This window comes from Onychostoma macrolepis, chromosome 01 (assembly GCF_012432095.1).
Source record: "Onychostoma macrolepis isolate SWU-2019 chromosome 01, ASM1243209v1, whole genome shotgun sequence".
NCBI lineage: Eukaryota > Metazoa > Chordata > Actinopteri > Cypriniformes > Cyprinidae > Onychostoma > Onychostoma macrolepis.
This window is the reverse complement of record NC_081155.1, coordinates 2522074-2545517: the sequence shown is the minus strand read 5'-3', so window position 1 is coordinate 2545517 and position 23444 is coordinate 2522074. Positions and strand designations below refer to the sequence as shown.

The following is a 23444-nucleotide window of genomic DNA, read 5'->3' as shown; positions in this document are numbered from 1 at the left end:
CGTTCTGATTGGCTGCTGCAGCCGCTGTCCTCTCTCTCAGCCAATCACAGCGCAGGAATCTCGGTGTGAAGCGAAGGCTTCGGTCTGCAGGTCGAGACACATTCAGAGCTTCTCAGAACAACATCAGCTCGTTTCGGGCCGCCGGTTGTGTGAGAAATTACCTGTTAACGACCCTGTAACTGGTCCGACGTGATTCTAGTCATTCCGAGGTCGCGGGTTTGATTCCCAGGTAAAATATAAACCCTAATAACCGGGAGTCACTTTGAAGCGAAGAATATGCCATATATGTAAATGTGAGTAATAGTCATCGGGGTTCTTTTAGTCCTGATTCAAATCTTTATAATGCAAAAAAGAGAAGAAAAAAAATTATTAGAAAAAAGTTAATTAATTAATTAATTAATTAATAATACAAAAAAATAATAATAAAAGAAAGTAATAAAAAATCAAATGCAAAATTGTTCAGCGCTCCAAGTTGTAGTTTCATCATTACACCAGGAGGTGGCGACGAGATAGTGACTATATTTACGACCACAAACCACGTGTAGCCCTGGAACTGCTAAAATGAGGCCTAGTGTTGAATGTTTCAATGTTTTCTTGAATCTGAAACATAGTGTGTACGCAGAAACACACAGTGAGAAGTTACTCTACTAGAAGCACTTGTGTCCCAATAAGGTTTGCACACAAGTCTTTTAGACTATAGCCTACTAGATACAATGAAAGGCTAGAGTTATTTATATTTATGCAAGAAAGGTGATAGTAGGTGGAGGAATCAACAAAAACTGACAAGAACTCTTAAGCATACAAGACTTGAATGAACTTTAAAACTAGTTTTCATTAAAACAATAAGTTTCTTACCCCGCTTACCAATATTTTTTTTTTTCTTGTTTTAAGCATATTTCAGAAACAAAAGACGAAATATTTGAAGTTATTTTGCTTCTCTTGATTTAATAATGTTTCGATAAATTTACACCAGAAAACAAGACAAAGATACTAAGCAATGCATGTGTTGCGAAACAAGTTAACAGATTGACATTTTACAATTTAGAGCAAAATGTCACTTGAGGATCAGGTGTGACGTCGTTTCCCATCATGCTTTAAGTTGGCTTGAGTTTATGCAGTCACACTCACAGATCTTGTGTTATTGTCTCGTTCAGTGTCGGTGTGTGTTGGTGGACACTGAAATCACTCTCATTGAATCCTCTGTGAGCGACGGATGAATGAAATGCCTGCTCTTATACTGCTAGTGTAAGATAACTGGCCTCTGTGTGTGTGTGTGTGTGTGTGTGTGTGTGCATTTCCACGCAACACTGCACTGCTGCTGCTGCTGCTGCTGCTCTTTGACTGCACATGCTGCGGTTAGTAACACACATTCACACATATTACACAGCAAACACACACACACACACAGAGTCCTGCACGCACATTCACACACAGACAGAGAAACCACACACTCACACACACACACACACACACACACACACACACACAGAGACTCTCTAGCAGCAGAACATGCAGGAATATAAACCCCAAATTTTGCAAGTCAAGTGTCAGATGTGTGTGTGTGTGTGACACAGAGGAAAGAGGAAGTTGTGTGCAGTTGAAAGGCTTCCTCCCCTCTGCAGGGTTGCAGAGCAGCAGCAGCGGCGCGGAGGAAAGAACGAGAGACGCAGACGGCACAGGAGACGCTCGCTGGACACCCTGAAGAAGCAGGAAGACGGCAAAGGTCAAAGGAGAGAGAGAGGCGCTTCATTGATGAACTCACGCTCAGTCGCTGGACACTTCGTGACTCGTTTATCGCTTCTGGATTCAGTTTAGATTGAGTCTGTGCTGGTAACTCAGGTAGTGTTTGTTGGACAGTTAGCGCTGGGTTTGTAGATCATGGATGTGTTAGGAGGGTTTTAGGTCACTGAAGGTCGCTGCTGATCTGAGGTGAGTTGGTTGGAGATGGAGTTATGGAGACAGTGCGCCGGATGGCTGATTCAGTGCCGAGTGCTTCCCGATAACCACAGAGTCACCTGGGACAGCGCACAGGTGAGTGTTTACCTGCGGACCACACTACAGACGGGACACACTTCTCAAGACTCTTCACACAGTTCTCATGTGCAGCTTGCACAGCATTTAAAGGGACAGTTCTCTCAAAAATGAACAGTTATTCATCCTCAAGTTGTTCCAAACCTTTTTGGAGTCGAGCACAAAACAAGCTCATTTGAATAATGTGGGTGACCAAACAGTTTCTGGTAGCCATCGACTTCCATTGTATTTTTTTCCATTCTATGGAAGTCAATGGGTTGCCAGCATTCTTCAAAAGATCTTCTTTAGTGTTCAACAGAAGAGAGTAACTCATTCAGGATTGGAACAGCCTGAGGATAAATAAATGGTGACAGTTTTTCACTTTTTGGGTGAACTGTTCCTTTAATTTCACATCCACTAATTTCAGTTTTACATTCACAAACACTTCATACAGTCTTAAATCAAGTCATTTTTTAAATTGTTTTTTATCCAAAAACACACTTTATCACTCATAAAACCTAAAACACCAACAACAGGTAGCATTATACAATGTAAAATATCTTGACAAAACTCTACTGTTTAGAATTCACTGCAGTATGTTACGCAATCTATGTTTACATTACAGCGCACAATCATTCCTTTATTATCACCTTTTGAATAAATGGTAATGAAATTGGAAGACCAACACCTGTGTATGACGTAAAAATGAAAAAAAAAACATTTCAGGCATTCTAATTTAAAATGTTATGTTTAATTAAATCTATTCTTTGCCATTTTTTTTTTTTGCAATCATTTGTGAAATTCACTAACAATTTCTTTGTGAAAACTGTTTCAACACCATCTTTTTACATCTAATTGTTATGATGGTGTTTTATTTTTTATATCTGGAATATATTCAAATATTATATTATTGTAGAAATGTAGCAAATTACTGTCTTATGTTCAGTTTTGAACTCAACTTTTAAAAAGAGTTTGTAAACGTGCAAATTTGCCTGTAGGCCAACTCATTGAGCTCTGGTGGTTTTCGTGTCTGAGCGACATAAGAATTCTACTTTTTCTGTTCAATTAGAATTTGAAAGGTTTCAAGTACTTCTAATTTGATTATATTACATTTTAAAGAGCTCATAATCAGATTACAGTTACTTTTTATGGATTACAAGATTACATATTCTTTACACAGAGACAGTAAATTATTCATAATGTCTATCTATCTATCTATCTATCTATCTATCTATCTATCTATCTATCTATCTAGGTTCAGTTTTGAACTTTCACTTTTGTAAAAATGCAAATTTGCCTGTAGGCCAACTCATTGAGTTCTGGTGGTTTTTGTGTCTGAGTGAGAAAAGAATTCAGTTTTTTCAATTCAGTTCAAATTTGAAAGGGTTTCTAGCAATGATAAATTATCCACAAAGACACTGCTGTGTGAAAGGTTCTGAGAAATGGTCTCAGACGTGATCAGTGTGGTTCGTCTGTCTGATGTGTGTGTGTGTGTGTGTGTGTGTTTGACAGGTGTGTGATCTGGCCCATGCGCTCAGAGATGGAGTGTTACTCTGTCAGCTGCTCAATAACCTGCTGCCGCAGTCGGTCAACCTGCGTCAGATTAACCTGCGACCCCAGATGTCACAGGTACACAGAGAGAGAGTATCTGTGTGATATGGAAATCACCTGATTACCATCACCAGCTGCTGATCTTAATGGCAAATGAGTGTGTATGTGTGTGTGTGTGTGTGCATGTGTGAAAGCAAAAGTCCAAGCTGAGCTTGGCAAACACTGTGGTCACTGGTCAGTGTTTAATGCTAACCTCGGCTGTATCACACACACACACAGATTTGAGAAAGTTTATTGTGTGTGTTTCTGGTGAGTTTACAGCACTTGTTTCATGTACAGTCTTACATTACACTTCCTTATTCTCGGCTTAACTTCCTCCTACACACACTCACACACACACGCCCGCAGCACAAGGCTGTGACTCAGGAAGTACTTTAAATGCAGATGTAGATGCCGTTTCTGCATTTGCTCAGTGTCTCACACACAGTTTTTCTATGACTGTCTGTAACACGTATATTAGACGGTCTGACATATACTGAGAAATGTAAACTCACAATATATGAAACAAAATCTATCTCTGTGTCTTTCTCTCCGTCATTCGCAGAGCTGGGTAAAAGCTGATTACATGTCATATGGATTACGTAATCAGATTCCAAAAATTAAGTACTTGTAGTTGTATTCAATTACAATTTAAAATACTTGTAATCAGACTAGATTACATGATTACATATTATTTACACAACAGTAAATTATTCATAATGCACTGATGTGCACTTATTCTTCTTTTTTGTTTGTTATATTTTCCTTTCTATTGCTTATATACATTCACAAAGTCTTCAAGTTTTATGGAACGACACGTTACTAATTACAATTTCCATTGTGTCATTTCTAATCAATAATGGATTACAATTTTTAAGTAATCTACCCAGCACTGATCATTCATTACAGCTATCTATCTATCTATCTATCTATCTATCTATCTATCTATCTATCTATCTATCTATCTATCTATCTATCTATCTATCTATCTATCTATCTATCTATCTATCTATCTATCTATCTATCTACCTATCTATTTAATGTCTGTCTTTCTGTCTGTCTGTCGTTCTATATCTCTCTCTTTAGCTCTCTGTGAATGATTAATCGTGTGTGTGTGTGTGTGTGTGTGTGTAGTTCTTGTGTCTGAAGAACATCAGGACGTTCCTGTGTGCCTGTCAGGAGAAATTCGGCATGAGGAAGAACGAGCTTTTCGAGGCCTTCGACCTGTTTGACGTCAGGGACTTCGCGAAGGTCTGAACTCTCAGAGAGTGACTGATGTGTGATTACTGTGATGATGATGATGATGATGATGACGTAATGCTAATGAACGCTTGTGATCGACAGGTGATCGACACGCTGTCCATCCTGTCACAAACACAGCTGGCCCTGCAGAGAGGATTCCGGTAACACACACACACACACACACACACAACTCTGTATAGCTATCTTTGTGAGGACATACATTGACACAATGCAATCTCTAGCTCCTTACCCTAACCTTCAGAACTAAGTGTCTCACTCAAACCCTTACCCTAAACCTACCCTTTACCCAATTATAACCTGACCCCTAAAACCCAGTCTTGACCCTCAAACAGGCCTTTAAAGGGGTCCCAGAAAGTGAGGGCCGGCCAAAATGTCCTCACTTTACAAGATTGTCCTCACTCCGATGGTCTGAAACTCTGGCCCTCACAAAGATAGCTGTACAAGTGCACACACACGTCTGGTTTGCTATCCTTGTGGGGACTCTCCATAGGCGTAATGGTTTTTCTACTGTACAGACCGTACACTGAAAAAAATGATTCATTGAATTTGCTCAATTTTTTTAAGGTAAGTGGTTGCAATCAATTTATTTTAGCTACATTTAAATAAACAAATTTAGTTGACTAACTTTGAACATGTAAATGTAGCTAAAATAAATTGTTTGCAACCACTTACCTTAATTTTTTTTTTTTCAGTGAATATTCTATTGTCCTACACCAACGCTACACCTAAACCTACCCCTTACAGGAAACTACAGGCATTTTTAGATTTTCAAAAAACTTTATTAGCTTGTTTACCCGTGAGGACCTCAATTTAGGTCCCCACCGCGACACGAGTTCCCATGAGTCTGTGTGTATTCAGGTTTAAATCCCCACCTGAATAGAAAAACAGGTACACACACACACACACGTTTGTTTCTGTGAATTGTGGGGATTTTCCATAGACTTCTATTACTTTTATACGATATTTTCTATCCCCTAACCCTAAACCTACCCCTTACAGAAAACCTGTTTGCATTCTTACACTTTCAGATAAACATAATTTACTATTTTGAATCATTTTTTTTCCCTTATGTCAAAAAATGTCAGGTTTTACTATCCTTGTGGGGACATTTGGTCCCCGCAAGATAGCATAAACAAGTACACACACACACACTCTCTCAGTTTAGTTGAGTTAGTCATGGTTTACTCACCCGCATGTCGCTCCAGACGCGTCTGACTGTTTCTCCGGTGTGGATCACGGACGCAGATGTTCAGCAGAACGTTCACACATGTGATTTGTGTTTGTCGTTTCACTGCAGGCCGTTTCCAGATGAAACTTGTGTTGGAGATGATGACATCTACACCGGCCTCTCAGACCAGATTGAGTGAGTGTGTGTGTGTGTGTGTGTATAAAGAAATGAGCTTAATCTGACAAAACCTTCTTCATTTAACACAATATGTAAATAAGTGAATAAAGTTGCATTTAAGAACTGACTGTCTCTCAGTGACACGGTGGAGGAAGATGATGATCTTTATGACTGTGTGGAGGAAGACGAGAATGAAGGAGATGATATTTATGAAGATCTGATGAGGACAGAGGAACCAGAAACAGTGAGACAGACACACACATACACACACACACTCAATACACACAAACACACACAGAGAACGTATAGATGACTGTCTGTCTGTCACAGCAGCAGAAGGTTGAAGTGGACAAGAGGAGCTGCTGTCTTCAGGAGATCAGACAGACAGAGGAGAAGTACACAAACACACTGGACTCAATACTTCAGGTAAACACACAGATGAAACTCATTCACGCGCTCCTGTAATCAAATCTAACGGTAAATGTGCTGCTGGTACACCACAAGAAAGAAAACTCACAAATTACATCTCATTAATATCTCGTAAATATCTCAATAATATCCATTATTGACGAGAATAAATGGAGAACAAATGGAGACATCCAAGATCAGCTGCTCTCTACATTCATTTTATTTTCAAGAATTAATTCATCAGTTTTTTAATGATAAATTTGTAGTAGAACATAAAACGGAGAATTCAGAAAAAATACAACAAAAATGGGGGATCTTTACAATAATAATTAAATAAACATTTTAGTGAATTACTAAATTGTTAAAGTTTTATTAATAATTTGATTACCAACATGTTTGATAATACATTTTTATTTATTAATAAGGTACAGAATTCAGGAGAATTTGGAAGAAAAGACTAAATTAAAACAAATTATCCATGTACAAATATTAAAAATAGTAAAGTTAAAAAAACAAATACACACACACACACACACACACACACACACATATATATATATATATAATATTTGATGATAACTTTGAATGAAATAGTAAGACACAGAATCCAGAAAAAGTAAAAGACAATTTCGGAGGAAAGAAAAATAAATAAATACAAATTATGAATATTCAATTGATTTGACATGTTTTCTATTTAATTTAAATTGAATTGAGGTTTATTAAACATACATCTTGAGATTTCTTAGGGCCTCGTGTTTATTATTAGTATTGTTATGACTCTCTGAATGCTCTCACGCTCCGGAGCCGAACCCAGAGCCTCTGAGGATCTGACCATTGGGCCGCTCTGATGTGCAGGTGCTGTGGTTTACTGATTCTCTCACAGTCACATCTGATGATGAGAGGAACGTGTCAGTCAACCTGAAACCGAAAGTGTTTTAGCGGCAGGGTCGTTTTAACCACAAGCTTCTCTCAGAAACACTCGAATGATGAACACATGACTCACACACACTGTTGTGCTCATTTGTGTGTCCGCAGCACTTTCTGAAACCGCTGCAGCCTTTCCTGCAGCCCGTGGACATCGAGAACATCTTCATTAATATTCAAGTGAGTCTCTCTGTCATCATCATCATCATCATCTCATGAGTGTCTCGGGTTGATCCGATCAGCTCAGTAATCCACGTCCTCTCTCACAGGATCTGGCCAAGACCCATCGCTCTCTGTATCAGGAGCTGCAGGAGTCCATACTGCATTCACGGGCCGAGAATCTCTATCAGATCTTCATCGACTACAAGGAGAGGTACGACACGCACAGAACTCAACAAAACTCATACAGCACTTAAAGGGAACATAACTGAGCCTTTCAGTCAAACTCATGAGCTCTGAAAGAGCAATCAGCATTGAATCTGTAAATGAATCATTCATTCAGCTGATTCATTCAACAGCACTGATTCATTCAGGAACAAAACAAGTGTCTAAATTGGTCTAAATTAGTGAGTCACTGAAACATTTACTTCAGTGGTTTGTTTAACATTGAACATTCAATTATTGATTCACTGATTTGTCCATAAACACTGATTCATTTAGGAAAGTAACAAGTCACTGTCTTTATGAGTGAGTTATTGAATCATTAATTTAGTGATTTGTTCATAAACACTGATTCATTTAGGAAAGTAACAAGTCACTGTCTTTATGAGTGAGTTATTGAATCATTAATTTAGTGATTTGTTCATAAACACTGATTCATTTAGGAATGTAATAAGGGACTGGTCAGTGAATGGTTTATTCAGTGGTTTATTGAACAACACTGATCCGTTTAGGAAGTAAAACAGTGACTGCCTTTATGAAGGAGTCATTAAGTCAGTCGTTTGTTCAACACCATTGATTAATTTAGGAATTAAAAATTATACAAATGAATTGAATCATTGATTCCATTATTCGTTCATCAACACCAATTAATTTAGGAATAAAGAAGTGACTCTGTACATGAATGAGTCATTGAATCAGTGATTCTGTTGATTTATTTAGGAATAAAAAGGTGATTGTCTAAATGAGTCACTGGATCATTCATTCAATGATTTGTTCAAAAACACTAATTAATTTAGGAATAAAAACTTGACTCACTGATTCCATTATTTGTTGAATCACTGAATTATTTGTTGAGTCATTAAGTCACTGATTCTGTTATATGTTCAACAAGACTAATTCATTTATATATAAAAAAAAGTGTATACTGTATAAAAAATGACTCTTTGTATGAGTGAGTCATTGAATCATTGATTCTGTTATTCGTTCAACAACTGATTTATTCAGGAATTAAACAAGTGACTGTCTTTATGTGTGAGTCGCTGAAACATTAATTCAACAACTCTTTCAACAGCACTGATTCTTTCTAGAATTAAAGAAGTGACCATCTTTATATTTGAGTCACTGCATCATTGATTCAAATAATCTGTTCAACAACAGTGATTCACTCAGAATTAAAACAAGTGACAAGTGTATTTATAAATGTGAATCACTGAATCATTGATTCATTCAACGACACTTGATTCATTCATATTGAACGTCATTTATGAAACATGAGTAGACCTTTGTGTCCACATCACTTGTAAAACCACTCTTAAACAATCTCACTGAATGTGACCATTCATGCAAGAGTGGATTTACGAATGATTTACACACTAATTGTTTCCTCATTGAGGTTCATTGCAACATATGTGAATGAAAGGATGTTTTCTGTGTGTGTGTGTGTGTGTGTGTGTGTGTTTGTGTGTGTGTGTGTGTGTGTGTGTGTGTGGTAGGCTGTTGCTGTACGGACGTTACTGCAGTCAGGTGGAAGCCGCCACCAAACATCTGGACAAAGTCACCAGCACGCATGAAGACGTGAAGATGAAACTGGAGGTCAGAAACACACAGACCACAGATGCATTTAACCTAATATAAATACCTCTGGCAAACTGAAATCCAGCGCTACAAAGCATCAGTGATCTCATTTAGCAAACCTGCTCATATTTAGGAGTGTTCGATGCGAGCCAACAGCGGCAGGTTTTCACTGCGAGATCTGCTGATGGTTCCCATGCAGAGAGTCCTGAAGTATCATCTGCTGCTGCAGGTAACACAAACACACACACACACGTTAGATTTCACTAAATCAGTGAGATCTGCCCCTCATAAGCACAAACAGACTTATACAGAACAACACAAACACACACGTCTGTGTTAATGAGGACACACCCGAGACTTTTGTGGTTCTTTAATTAAGTTAATTAGATTAAAATAAATACAAACTGTAAGTTGTAGTCACAAGTGCTAATGAAGATGCTTTTTGGACTAGAATGCAAAATTATAATGTGATTTGCAATAAAACCCCAGTTTTTTTTTTTTGGTCTATTTTGCTTCTATAAGGTGTCTTCTTTCAGACTAGTGGAAAGCAAAAATTTTCATTTGCAATATTTCCGTTTATGCATTTTGCAGACTCTTTTATCCAAAGCTACTTGCATTGCATTTGAGGTACACATTTTATAGAAATAAAATATATAAAATGCACATATAAGTGTTTATTTTATTGCACTTTATCTATTTGTGTCTGTAGATTTTTAATAGCAATGCATATCTTTAAGAGTTTTTTCTCCACTTCAGCAGCACTTACAAACACCAAAACTTAGAGATTTATTCCTATCTATGTTCTGAAGGTGTTTACTGAGGGGTTTGTTCATATTTCATTCACACTCATTTTAATCTTAAAAATATGGTAAATAATACGGAGCCCTTTACAGGACATTGTGGTGGGAAAAATTCGGGGCGGGAGGAAACATTTTTTTTCAAATGTTTTGCGTTCCCTCGCAAAACCATTTGAGTTTGGACAAACGCTTCCTGTTTACTTTGCAGCTTGAAGTGGTTACAGCTCGTATGTTCACAATGGAGCGGTTCATAGAGTTTTATTCTGAACTTGCACTCAAATTAATACAGTCAGTGCTTATTTCGAGGCACGGTTTTGGGACATAATAAAACGCTTAATGTGGCTTAATGTTTTAAAACAGTGACTTGGAGGACCAAATTCGATAATAATAAAAGCTGATACAATTATTAGGCTAATATTAATAACCTTATTAATAATATTACTAAGCAGAATAGCCCAGAATATGAATGCAACGCCCTGAACGTAGCCTAAGCTTTATCTCCCTCATAAAACGCTTAAGGTAGGCTATAATGAAAACTGTGATTTAAAAATACCAAATCCGTTGCATTCATATTCTGGGCTATTCTCCTTTATCAATAGTAATATTATTAATAAGGTTATTAATATAAACTAACCATTTTATTAGTATTTATTATTATCGAATTTGGTCCTAATGTCACTGTTTTAATACATTAAGCCACATTAAAGCGTTTTAGAATGTCCCAAAACCGTGCCTTGAACAAACCACTGACTGACTGTATTTCTTTATACTTGAGTCAAAGTTCAAAATAAAAACTCTATGAACCGCTCCATTGTGAACATACCAGCTGCATGAACCTTTCATTATAGCCTACCTTAAGCGTTTTCTATGGGAAGAAAAGGCTTAACGTGCAGGCGTTGCGTTCATATTCTGCTTTATTAATAGGAATATTATTAATAAGGTGATTAATTCTAGCCTAATAATTTTTATCAGGATTTATTATTATCGAATTTGGTCCTAATGTCACTGTTTTAATACATTAAGCCACATTAAGCGTTTTAGAATGTCCCAAAACCGTGCCTTGAACAAACCACTGACTGACTGTATTTCTTTATACTTGAGTCAAAGTTCAAAATAAAAACTCTATGAACCGCTCCATTGTGAACATACCAGCTGCATGAACCTTTCATTATAGCCTACCTTAAGCGTTTTCTATGGGGAAGAAAAGGCTTAACGTGCAGGGCGTTGCGTTCATATTCTGCTTTATTAATAGGAATATTATTAATAAGGTGATTAATTCTAGCCTAATAATTTTTATCAGGATTTATTATTATTAGAGGGAAGGCAAAGTTTCTCGAGGGAACTCAAAAGTTTTGCGAGAGAACGCAAAACATTTGAAAAAATTTTTTCCTCCCAACCTGAATTTTTTCCACTCACCCCGAATTTTTCCCACCACAATGTCCTGTAAAGGGCTCCGTAAAATAATGCATATCTTTAAACGCTTTTTCTCTACTTTAAGAGTTTTTTCTCCACTTTAGCAGCACTTACAAACACCAAAACTTAGAGATTTATTCCTATCTATGTTCTGAAGGTGTTTACTGAGGGGTTTGTTCATATTTCATTCACACTCATTTATACAACATTTTATTCCTAAAAACATGGTGAAAATGTATTTGTTTTCTGTCTGTAGACAGTATTTTCTGATTTATGGAGTAAAAAAAAAAAAGGAGAAATCCAAAATCCACTCTTGAAAAACCTCTACCTCTAATATAACAACAAAATTTAAAATCAGTGTGTTAAATATAATATAATTCCAGAAAACTTGCAAATAATACAAAACAGTTGTCTTAAAGTACTGTGATTAATCAACTGGTTTAGTATAGTGAAATAGATACAATGTTTACCCTGTTCACCTGTACTGTCTTGCCTTAAAGTCTTCTTTATTAATCATGTCCCCAAAATGCATGTGTGTCTCAGGAGCTCGTGAAACACACGGTGGACCAACAAGAGAAGGAAAACTTGCGCACAGCACTGGATGCCATGAGGGTGAGTGTGTGTGTGTGTGTGTTTAGCATGTGCAATAGTAAAGCAAGGGATAGGGAGACGTTTTGGTAGACATTCAGAGGTTCATATGATGAAGGAACATGCTTCACTCACTGTTCATGATGGAGAACTTGAAAAATCATATCAGTGAATGTAAACAGAGGTGCAGTCTCAGTGCCGGTTACAATGTGGTTGACCGATGAAAATGCTCCTGCTGAATCTGCAAAACAATTTACCTGCAACACCCAAATGATTCAGACACCAAGTAATGATGCAAAGATATTTCGTCACAACATTTGTGCATTGAGTCAGAACTTTGTGGGTATTTTGATCAGGATGTTCAGTGAAGCGAGAGCACCAAGTAGAGGTAAAATGAGTAGAAAAGCTCCTGACCATGAATTGGATGTATGATTAGATGAATAAACATGCTGCTGGTGTGTGTGTGTGTGTGTGTGTAGGATCTGGCTCAGTGTGTGAACGAGGTGAAGAGAGACAATGAGATCATCCGTCAGATCACGACGTTTCAGCTGTGCATCGAGAACATGGTACAGAAGCAACTGAGAATGATTCATTTTAGCTCTGAACTCAGATTCTGATTCATTTTTGTTTGAAGCTGATTCAGACTCTCTCTCTCTGTTTAGTCTCAGTCTCTGGCATTATACGGACGACCCAAAATAGATGGAGAATTCAAGATCTGCAGCCTGGAGAAGAAATCCAAACAGGACAGGTGTGTGTGTGTGTGTTACTATAACTGTAACAATAAAGATAACTAGAATTAGAACAATAAGTGTAACTGTAACAATGACTATAATGATAGCTATAAAGATAGACTTTAACAATAACAACTATAAGAAGAACTGTAAATGTTACTAACTATAATGATATCTAACTGTAATGATAATTCATTATAATTATTTTGATAACTATAAAGATAACTAATTGTAACTATAATGATAACTATAACTATGATTACGATAACTATAATAATAACTAAAATAGCGAACTGTAACAATATCTATAACAGTAAAGATTAGTATAATTAACGATAACTACAACTGTAATGATAACGCTACTGTAAACGTAAAAAAAACCTAAAAATGATAAATGTAGCAATAACTTAAGATAACAAATTGTAGCAATAACTATAATGAAGATAACTATAACAGTAATAAAAATGATAACACTAACTATAGTGATGACTATAACAATAATAACTAATGATAACTAACTGTAACAATAACAATTAGTATAATTATAACATAATGATAACTGCAACTGTAATGCTAACTATATTGATAACAGTACTTATAAAGACAGCTATAAAGAGAACTATATCGATGTCTATAATTATATTTATAAGTATAATTACTATATTAGCACCCGCATCAACAGATGATAACATTCTGTTTATTAAAAACATACTGCAGTTTTGATATTTGACACTTTAAATGCTAGAGCTCGGTGTCGGGTGGATTTTGATTGGCTGTCAGTGTTTTTATCGTTCATCAGCTGGAAAATATTCCAATAATATCGTTATAGTTGTTCTGTGGATTTCCTTATTCTCTTGGAGTTAGTGTGATTATTATAACTTCATAGTTATTGTGATACATGTCGCTCTTGATGGGAGCAGGCAGTTAGTGTGTAGTGTGTGTAACACTGTGTGTGTGTGTGCAGGTACGGCTTTCTCTTCGACAAGGCTCTGTTAGTGTGTAAGAAGCGCAGCGGCGAGAGTCTGGAGCTGAAGGAGCTGATTGAGCTTCAGCATTACCAGCTGAGAGACGAGCCGACGGGAGAGAAAGACAGCAAGAAGGTTCCACACCTCCTCTCAGCTCACAGTGCTTCATTGTCAGCACACACCTGTACCTGACGCTTGATTGTGTGTATTTACAGTGGACGCACACCTTCCTGCTAATGGATCTGTACGGTCAGGGCGGCTACGATCTGTACTTTAAGACGCGAGAGCTGAAGAAGAAGTGGCTGGAGCAGTTTGAGATGGCGCTGTGAGTCCATCGCTCATATGCGCAGCTCACTTGCAGCTTGTTAAATATGTGTTATGTAGCAGAAACCTTGTATGTGGTGTGTTTGTAGGTCCAACATGTGTCCGGAGAACAGCACGGCTAACGGTCATGAATTCCAGATGCACTGTTTTGAGGACACCACCTCATGTAAAGCCTGTCAGATGCTCCTCAGGTGAACTTCAGCTTCATCTCTTTAAATCAGTCGTTTCGCTCCAGTCTTCATGAGTGAACGAGCTGCGCTTTTCTGCTCATCAGACATGGCATGCTGCAAATAGCTATAATTACTTCAAATTTGTTGAGATAACTTAAATATTCAATTTACCTCAAGTTAAATAAACATCACGCATGAACGGCTCCTTTTTTTAAGTTGAAACAATGCATTGTTACTTATTCTAATGTTGAATTTGAAGTTGTGATAACTAATCACAATTTTTTTTTCTTGTTTTGATACATTTTGTTTTCTGACTCGGGAGAGTCCCAGAAATGTATTTTATTTTAATATTATCAATATACTAATAGAGTATTATTTTTAATGTATTTATTTGTTTTTATTGATGCATTTATCATTTCTGAAATAGAAAAGTTGCACACATGACTTTTAGCTGTTTTATTTTAGCATTGTCAGTATGCTATTAGAGTGCTTATTAGTTTTTAAGTCATTTGTATTGTTCATTTTAATTTTAGTTGAAGTTTTTAAGTTTGACTTATTTTGTCATTTTTCTTAGTTTTTGCTTAGTTTTAGCATTTTTAGTACTTTCACTTATTACTTTAGAACTTTTACCATTTTTATGCACTTTTGTTGCAGTTTCAGCAATTTCAGCACTTTAACTCATTTCTTTGCTTACTTAATTACTTCCCTTTTTCCTTTAGTTTCCAAGGCAACATTTCTCATGTCCACTCAGGTTTTTCAGCTAATGTTTATATTTATGATGCTCAGTAGATGATCATTTAAACAGTTAAAGGGAAAGTTCTATTAGGTTTATTTCAGGGTTTTTTGATAATAACCACACTGCTTCACATCTCGGTTTCAGTAAATGCTCTTTTTAGTCCAGGAGGAAGTTCTGAGCTGTGAAAGTTGCAGCATCATTTCATTTCGAGTTTCATTAAACTCATCAAACTCAGAAGATGAAATCAAATGTAGATGTGTCAGGATGTGATTCCTGTAAGATATAAATGAGAGTGTGTTCATCTTTGTTACGTGTGTGTTTCAGGGGGATCTTCTATCAGGGCTACCGCTGCTCGCGTTGTAAGATGGCCGCTCATAAAGAGTGTCTGGGTCGAGTTCCTGCATGCGGACGAAACTCTGGTGAGAAAACAGATAAATAACATGTGAGAATGTAATGTGTCAATTGTGTTCATTCAGTCGACTTCACATGTGCTTCTTGTTCACTCCACAGAGCTGTCAGGGACGCTCAAGAAGGTCTGTGCATCCAAATTACTCAATTATTTTCATGCCACTTACTTTTTGTAGATTTTTATGTTGTGTAAACTTTTATTTAATTTCTTTACAGCATGTCCTGTTGTTGTAAGACATATGATAACACACAAACATGTGATAAACCCATTTACACGCTGTGAAAGGGACCCTAAATTCAATCACTTGACATTTAAACAGCTTAAATATCATATAATATAATAAATATAATGTAATATAATAAATGTAATGTAATATAATATAATGTAATGTAGTTTAATATACAGCACAAAAACCTAGCCAATTTTTTAAAACTTTATTTCTGACCATTTATTTATAATATAATAAATATACAAAAACCTGTCCAATATTTTTTTTTAACTTTATTTCTGACCATTTACTTACAATAAACAAAAACATATCCAATATATATATATTTTTTACTTTATTTACTTCTGACCATTTATTTTTAATAATATAATATAATATAATATATAATAATTTGCAAATTAAGTTTATTTGTGTAATCATCTGTATGAGCCTTTTGATTGTGTGTGTTGAAGTGCATTTTCATGTTGTTTCAGAATAAAACAATGAGGTTGGCATCTCAAAGACAGGCCAAACCAGGTAAACACACGTGACACAGTGTCCTCACACACACACACACACACACGCTGGTCCGTGTACTCACACACTCGTGTGTCTCGATCAGGTCTGCCGAAGATGGAGGTGTGTGTGGATTATTACGGTCTCCCTCCGCCGCCGCTGGCGTTCGGTCAGCCGCTGCCGCTGTCTGTGGGAGACGTGGTGGAGCTGACGCGTGCCGAGGTCGACCTGCAGTGGTGGGAGGTGAGGGGTCACTGCTCACACACACACACAGGTACAAGAGCGTTTCTGGACACAGCAGAACTCCTCGACGAGCCCTGTTAACATAATGATGCCATTTCATCTGTGAAGTAGCCTACATCTGAGCAGCTGAATATCGGCATAAGAGAGGTGGATTTCTGATATCGAGCGCAGGCTATAGCGTTAGTTCTGGCAGGTCACATGAGTCTGGCTCTGACTCTCAGCTGATCCACATCTACCTAGGAATATGACACCTATCACGGCATTCCTTTATAAGCTCTATTCAGTATTATTCAGCAGCTTTATCGCTTGCTCAGGAGCAAATTATCCTCCTCCATCCCCAGCTCCACCTTTCGCTACAGTTAGGACTTGGCTTTCTGATATTCCTCGTTGAATTAGAGCTCCATTGTCTTGGATAATATAATATAAAATGATGTTTTACACTTTAAATATCGTTAAGTGCATTAACAATATCTGCTTGTTCTGATCTGTTTACCCTAAGGGGGTTATTATTTCTGCTCTCCCCGCTCATTCATGACAGGCTGCATCGATGGGCAGGGAGTTTCTGCCCAGAACATAACCATACCGACAATCCAAACTGTATGCTACGTGTCAATCATTTTGACGATAGTGGTCTTGACAGAAATGTATTTAGTGTATATAAGATATAAAAAAAAAAAAACATAATAATGCAAAAATAATGCAAGTTTTGGGTGGGTTAACATTTACTGGTGAGAATTCAGCATGTTTTATTAATGATGCAGCACAGTAAACAAAAGATGAACGGCATCGAACGCATCAAAACGTGTATACTATGATGATATGGCTGTATGAAGAGAAGAGAGAGCCTCTTTCGGTTTTGATTCCTGTGAGAATGAGGTTACAGCAGGACGTCTGATCTGTGTTTATAATGGAGAAGAGAAACCTCTGTGCATCTGCACTTTCTCCTTCTCCTTTCTGCATGTCTTCAGCTGTTTATTTGTCATGTTAAATCCTGAATATGATTGTTATGTGATCTTTACCCTTATAAATATAAATATATTGTATTAAATAGTGCATGTATATAGATCTGACGTGTGTGTGTGTGTGTGTTTCAGGGCAGGAATCTGACCATCGGAGAGGTCGGGTGGTTTCCCTGCAGTAAAGTTCAGCCATTTTTGCCGGTGAGCAGATCACATCTGACATGTCGTTAAAATTTAGATACAGTACTTCAGTCATTGTTTCTTATATATACACAGGTGCTGGTCATATAATTAGAATATCATCAAAAAGTTGATTTATTTCACTAATTCCATTCAAAAAGTGAAACTTGTATATTATATTCATTCATTACACACAGACTGATATATTTCAAATGTTTATTTCTTTTAATTTTGATGATTAGAGCTTACAGCTCATGAAAGTCAAAAATCAGTATCTCAAAATATTAGAATATTTACATTTGAGTTTGAATAAATGACCATCCCTACAGTATAAATTCTGGGTATCTCTTGTTCTTTGAAACCACAATAATGGGGAAGACTGCTGACTTGGCAATGATCCAGAAGACAAACATTGACACCCTCCACAAAGAGGGTAAGTCACAGAAGGTCATTACTGAAAGGTGTGGCTGTTTACAGAGTGCTGTATCAAAGCATATTAAATGCAAAGTTGACTGGAAGGAAGAATTTGGGTAGGAAAAGGTGCACAAGCAACAGGGATGACCGCAAGCTTGAGAATACAGTCAAGCAAAGCCGATTCAAACACTTGGAAGAGCTTCACAAGGAGAGAACTGAAGCTGGAGTCAGTGCATCAAGAGTCACCACGCTCAGACGTCTTCAGGAAAAGGGCTACCAAGCCACTTCTGAACCAGAGACAACGTCAGAAGCATCTTAACTGGGCTGTGGAGAAAAGAACTGGACTGTTGCTCAGTGGTCCAAAGTCCTCTTTTCAGATGAAAGTAAATTTTACATTTCATTTGGAAATCAAGGTCCCAGAGTCTGAAGGAAGAGTGGAGAGGCACAGAATCCATGTTGCTTGAAGTCCAGTGTGAAGTTTCCACAGTCAGTGATGATTTGGGCTGCCATGTCATCTGCTGGTGTTGGTCCACTGTGTTTTCTGATGTCCACAGTCAACGCAGCCATCTACCAGGAAATTTTAGAGCACTTCATGCTTCCTTCTGTTGACAAGCTTTATGGAGATGCTGATTTCATTTTCCAGCAGGACTTGGCACCTGTCCACACTGCCAAAGGTACCAAAAGCTGGTTCAATGACCATAGTGTTACTGTGCTTGATTGGCCAGCAAACTCGCCTGACCTGAACCCCATAGAGAAGAGAATCTGTGGGGTATTGTCAAGAGGAAGATGAGAGACACCAGACCCAACAATGCAGAAGAGCTGAAGGCCACTATCAGAGCAACCTGGGCTCTCATAACACCTGAGCAGTGCCACAGACTGATCGACTCCATGCCACGCCGCATTGCTGCAGTAATTCAGGCAAAAGGAGCCCCAACTAAGTATTGAGTGCTGTACATGCTCATACTTTTCATGTTCATACTTTTCAGTTGGCCAAGATTTCTAAAAATCCTTTCTTTGTATTGGTCTTAAGTAATATTCTAATATTTTGAGATACTGATTTTTGACTTTCATGAGCTGTAAGCTCTAATCATCAAAATTAAAAGAAATAAACATTTGAAATATATCAGTCTGTGTGTAATGAATGAATATAATATACAAGTTTCACTTTTGAATGGAATTAGTGAAATAAATCAACTTTTGATGATATTCTAATTATATGACCAGCACCTGTATACAGTATATATATATATATATATATATATATATACAATTTTTAATCTTTATTTACTCTGGTTTTTATTTTCTGCAGTTTTAATCTTTATTTATGTCCTTTAAATTTATGACTTTCTACAATTTTAATCTTTATTTATTTTTTTATTTCTCACATTTTTTAAATTGCATTTATGTCCTACAATTGTTTTTTTCTACAATTTTTAGGATTAGTTTTTGTTTTTTTTTTGGTAAAAATGTGTAATATATAAACATTTCTGACAATATTTTCTAGTTTACCGTATAATTATACAGTTGCGGTGGGGTCCAAAACTCCCTAATCACTAGTGAAAGTGCTTCTTTTATTCACTTTTATTTTTCATTTGAAATGAGATTATCAGGATAACCATTTGAGTGAAATTGTAATGAAAAACGAGCATGAGTTTGATAACATCTTGTAATTTTGGTTCATGCTTTAAGGAAAGTAGCACTTGATTAATGACAGAAATAGAAATGATAAAATCTTCTGTTTGTTTTCAGGTTTAGATTAAATGAGATGTAATTGTTTTACGTTTGGACGCACAGTATCTACTGCTAGTAAAGTAAACGTGTTGTCTGATCTCTGTAGGCACCTTCTCCAGATTTAACAGCACTGCCCTGGTAACACACACACACACACACACACACACGTTTCATCTATATACACTCATTTTCACATATACACACTAACACACACGTCTGGTGTCAGGTTCGCTGGTAACATGGACCGGACCGGTGCTAAAACTCTGCTGATGTCTCGCTCCGATGGGACGTTTCTGGTGCGACAGAAAGACGCCGGAGAATTCGCCATCAGCCTCAAGTACAGTGAACACACTCAAACTCACTGACTGACAGCTGTCAATCAAACAGAGCTCCAGTGACACGCCTCTCTGTCTCTGTCTCAGGTTCAACATGGACACCAGACACATAAAGGTCACGTACTCAGAGGGACTCTACAGGATCAATGAGAAGAAAGCCTTCAAGGGACTGTTCGTAAGTCAACACACACACACACACACACGTTGGGTTTCCATGTTTTATGGGTTCATGCCATAGGCGTAATGGTTTTTCTACTGTACAAACTGTATTTTCTGTCCCCTTACCCTATAACCCTACACCTCACACACAACTACAGGCATTTTTACATTCTCAAAGCACTTCATGTTTCCTCATGGGGACCAAAAAATGTCCACACAAGGACAAGGATTTTAGATATTGCCATCTTTAACATCAGGTATACCTGAACCTCCAAACATGCATGACTTTTCTTCTTCTGTAGAACATAACAGAAGATATTTTGAGAAATGTTCTCAATGTTTAATCCAGTGTTGTCTGGTTCGTGACGTCCTTCAAAATATCTTCTTTTGAGCTTTACAGAAGAAAGTAACGGCTGGTTTACACCAAGAACAATAACTATATTAGTGTCAGCATCGATGCAGAGTAATGCTTCGTTTATTGTAAGTGCACTGCAGTTTTGTCGTCTGTTGCTTTAAATGCTCAAATCTATAGAGTTGGACGGGATTCTAATTGGCTGTCAATATTTTAATTGTTCCTCAGCTGTAAAAATCACTCTGATTCCAGCAATATCCTCTATTGTTATTGTTATAGTTGTGCTGTGAACTTCATTATAGTCTTGTAGTTAGAACGACTGTCAAAGCTTTATAGTTATTGTCACATTTATCATTGCAGGTATTGTTACAGTTATTGTTACTTTCTGGTACAGTTGTCATTAATTATTGTTACAGTTATGATTAGTTATTGTTACAGTCATGGGTACAGTTTTCATTGTAAGTATTTTTACAGTTATTGTTAGTAACTGTTACAGTTATCGCTATAGATATCATTGCAGGTGTTACTACAGTTATTGTTACAGTTGTTACAGTTATCATTGCAGGTATTGTTACAGTTATTGCTAGTTATCATTGCATGTGTTGTTACAGTTACTGTTACAGTTATTGTTAGTTACCACAACAGTTATCAGTGCAGATATTGTTACAGTTATCAATACAGTTCTTGTCATAGTTGTCCTTAGTTATCGTTACACTTATCTTTACAGTTAATGTAACACATTATAGTTTTCCTGACAGTAATCATCAGAGCTGTTATAGTTGTTGGTGTGAACGGATCATGCAGGCTTGTAGTGGCATGAGATGAAGTGAATGATTGACGACAGAAGTTGATTTGTGGGTAAACGGTCCCTCTGCGTGAGCTGCATGTGTATCTGAGCGAACGAAGGCTGTGAGTGTGTAACGTGTGATGTGTGTGTGGCAGGAGCTGGTGCAGTACTATCAGGAGAACTCGCTGAGGGAGTGTTTTAAGGACGTGGACTCCAGACTGCAGACGCCGTACAAGCAGCCGGAGCAGAGCGCCTCGCCGCAGCACAGCAACACACGCCACGCAGGTACAGCACACGCCTGAACACAGATCCAACACCACACACATCCCCTTAACCCTGTGTGTGTGTGTGTGTGTGCAGGTGTGAGCGAGCGCTACCACGGCACGGCTAAAGTGCGCTACGATTTTTCTGCACGTGACCGCACCGAGCTCTCTCTGCGGGAGGGAGACACCGTCAAAATCCTCTCCAAGAAAGCTCACAACGGCTGGTGGAAAGGAGAAGTGTACGGCAGGGTACGGCACACACACTCACAGTTCACACAAAAATCACCTGCTGGCGTCGTTTCCTCGCCCTCATGGGTGACTTACCTTTTCCATAAAATCTGTGCCAGACACTTGTTATTATGAGGGATTTATTTAAAGAGGTCATATGACGATGCTAAAAATAACATTATTTGGTGTATTTGGTGTAATGTCAAATGTACCAACCGTGATACCATTCTGTACTGAAAAAGCTCATCCTTCTGAGAAGCGAGGTGTGCTCTGATTGGCCAGCTATCCAGTGCTATCACACAATTTTTTTATTTTTTAATGATTTATTTCCTTAATTAACAAGTAAGAAGATAGATAGATTTTGACAGGCATTTGTATGAGCACGTATTAGAAATAATCATAAACACTCTTTTCCATTTATTTCTGGAAAATACACAATTGGATCAAGTAAATAATTTATCAGGCTGTTAAATCAAATCAACATTAGCTGAGATGTGTAAAACACAAAATATGTTCAGCAGATCTTTTCCATAAATATAAAAAAAATAAAAAACCCAAAACAAAACAAAACATTGCCCTCTGGAAACGATTTTTTGGTTTGTTTACATTTAGTCATTTAGCAGACGCTTTTATCCAAAGTGACTTACAAATGAGGACAATAGAAGCAATCAAAACCAACAAAAGAGCTACAACATGCAAGTGCTATTATAAGTCTCAGTTAGCCTAACGCAGTACACGCAGCAAGGTTTTTCTTTAAAAATTATATAAGAAAACAGATAGAACAGAAAAAGAATAGAGCAAGCTAGTGTTAGAGGCCTTTTTTTTTTTTTTTGCTTTTGTTAATTGTATAATAAAGAAAAAGAAAACAAACAGATAGAATACAAAAAGATAGAAGTCCAAAATAAACTTTCCATTTCTATACTCTATGTGATATTAATTAGTTATTTGGTATGAATCTAAGAATAACATTATTTGGTGTAATGCAGTGTAGTGTTGTCAAAAGTTGGTTCATTAGAGGTTCAGACCCAAACTGAATTTGTTATTCATTGATAATCTAAGAGTTTTCTGAATAATGTGGTGGAGTAATGACAGTATGCTCTTCTCCTGTAGGTGGGTCTGTTTCCTGCTAATTACGTGGAGGAGGAGCATTCAGATTACTGCTGACCAATCAACAGCTTCATCACCCCAACATCACACTTTTTACGGCGTCAGTCTCACCTGTGAACCCAGTCAAGCGCGCGTATCAGCGGGGTTCACCGGCCTGTGCACACAGAGCCTTCTTCACTAGACAAACTGAGTGATTTCACCCTGTAATTCAGATTAATATTAACGGTTTGCCGGGTTCAGAAGAGCTCGTCAGTATGGATGTAATGAGCTGTTTTTTCTTGAGATTCTGATTAAAGTGGTTTGAAAAGCATTGTTCTGTTCAACAAACACAGA

At 37.3% G+C, this 23444-nt stretch overlaps 1 protein-coding gene across 3 annotated transcripts; it reads left to right on the top strand.

Annotated features, from left to right (window-relative positions):
* The first annotated feature begins 116 nt into the window (after positions 1 to 116).
* LOC131536490 (proto-oncogene vav-like) lies at positions 117 to 23421 on the top strand. 3 transcript variants are annotated; one of them, XM_058769470.1, is made up of 29 exons: positions 117 to 229; positions 1361 to 2031; positions 3523 to 3639; positions 4735 to 4851; positions 4945 to 5003; positions 6161 to 6226; positions 6347 to 6452; positions 6542 to 6634; positions 7652 to 7720; positions 7810 to 7913; positions 9415 to 9514; positions 9630 to 9725; positions 12250 to 12318; positions 12774 to 12860; positions 12957 to 13042; positions 13990 to 14125; positions 14206 to 14315; positions 14404 to 14505; positions 15545 to 15639; positions 15731 to 15753; positions 16332 to 16374; positions 16460 to 16596; positions 17691 to 17756; positions 19987 to 20018; positions 20107 to 20217; positions 20303 to 20390; positions 21669 to 21798; positions 21874 to 22025; positions 23115 to 23421. In XM_058769470.1, exons 2-29 carry the CDS (start codon positions 1945 to 1947, stop codon positions 23166 to 23168), a joined length of 2535 nt encoding a protein of 844 aa, XP_058625453.1. In that variant the 5' UTR covers positions 117 to 229; positions 1361 to 1944; the 3' UTR covers positions 23169 to 23421. The 3 variants fall into 3 exon arrangements, with proteins under 3 accessions (XP_058625453.1, XP_058625444.1, XP_058625435.1); XM_058769461.1 differs by having other exon boundaries at positions 214 to 229; positions 1623 to 2031; positions 6539 to 6634; XM_058769452.1 differs by lacking the exon at positions 117 to 229 and having other exon boundaries at positions 1509 to 2031; positions 6539 to 6634.
* The last annotated feature ends 23 nt before the right edge of the window (positions 23422 to 23444 follow it).

Excerpts from the sequence above, each read along its gene's own strand:
- LOC131536490 (XM_058769461.1), top strand. The coding sequence starts at position 1,945 with ATGGAGTTATGGAGACAGTGCGCCGGATGGCTGATTCAGTGCCGAGTG. Across the intron at positions 2,032-3,522 it reads TCACCTGGGACAGCGCACAG|GTGTGTGATCTGGCCCATGC; the intron begins GTGAGTGTTTAC and ends TGTGTTTGACAG. Across the intron at positions 20,019-20,106 it reads GATTTAACAGCACTGCCCTG|GTTCGCTGGTAACATGGACC; the intron begins GTAACACACACA and ends GTCTGGTGTCAG.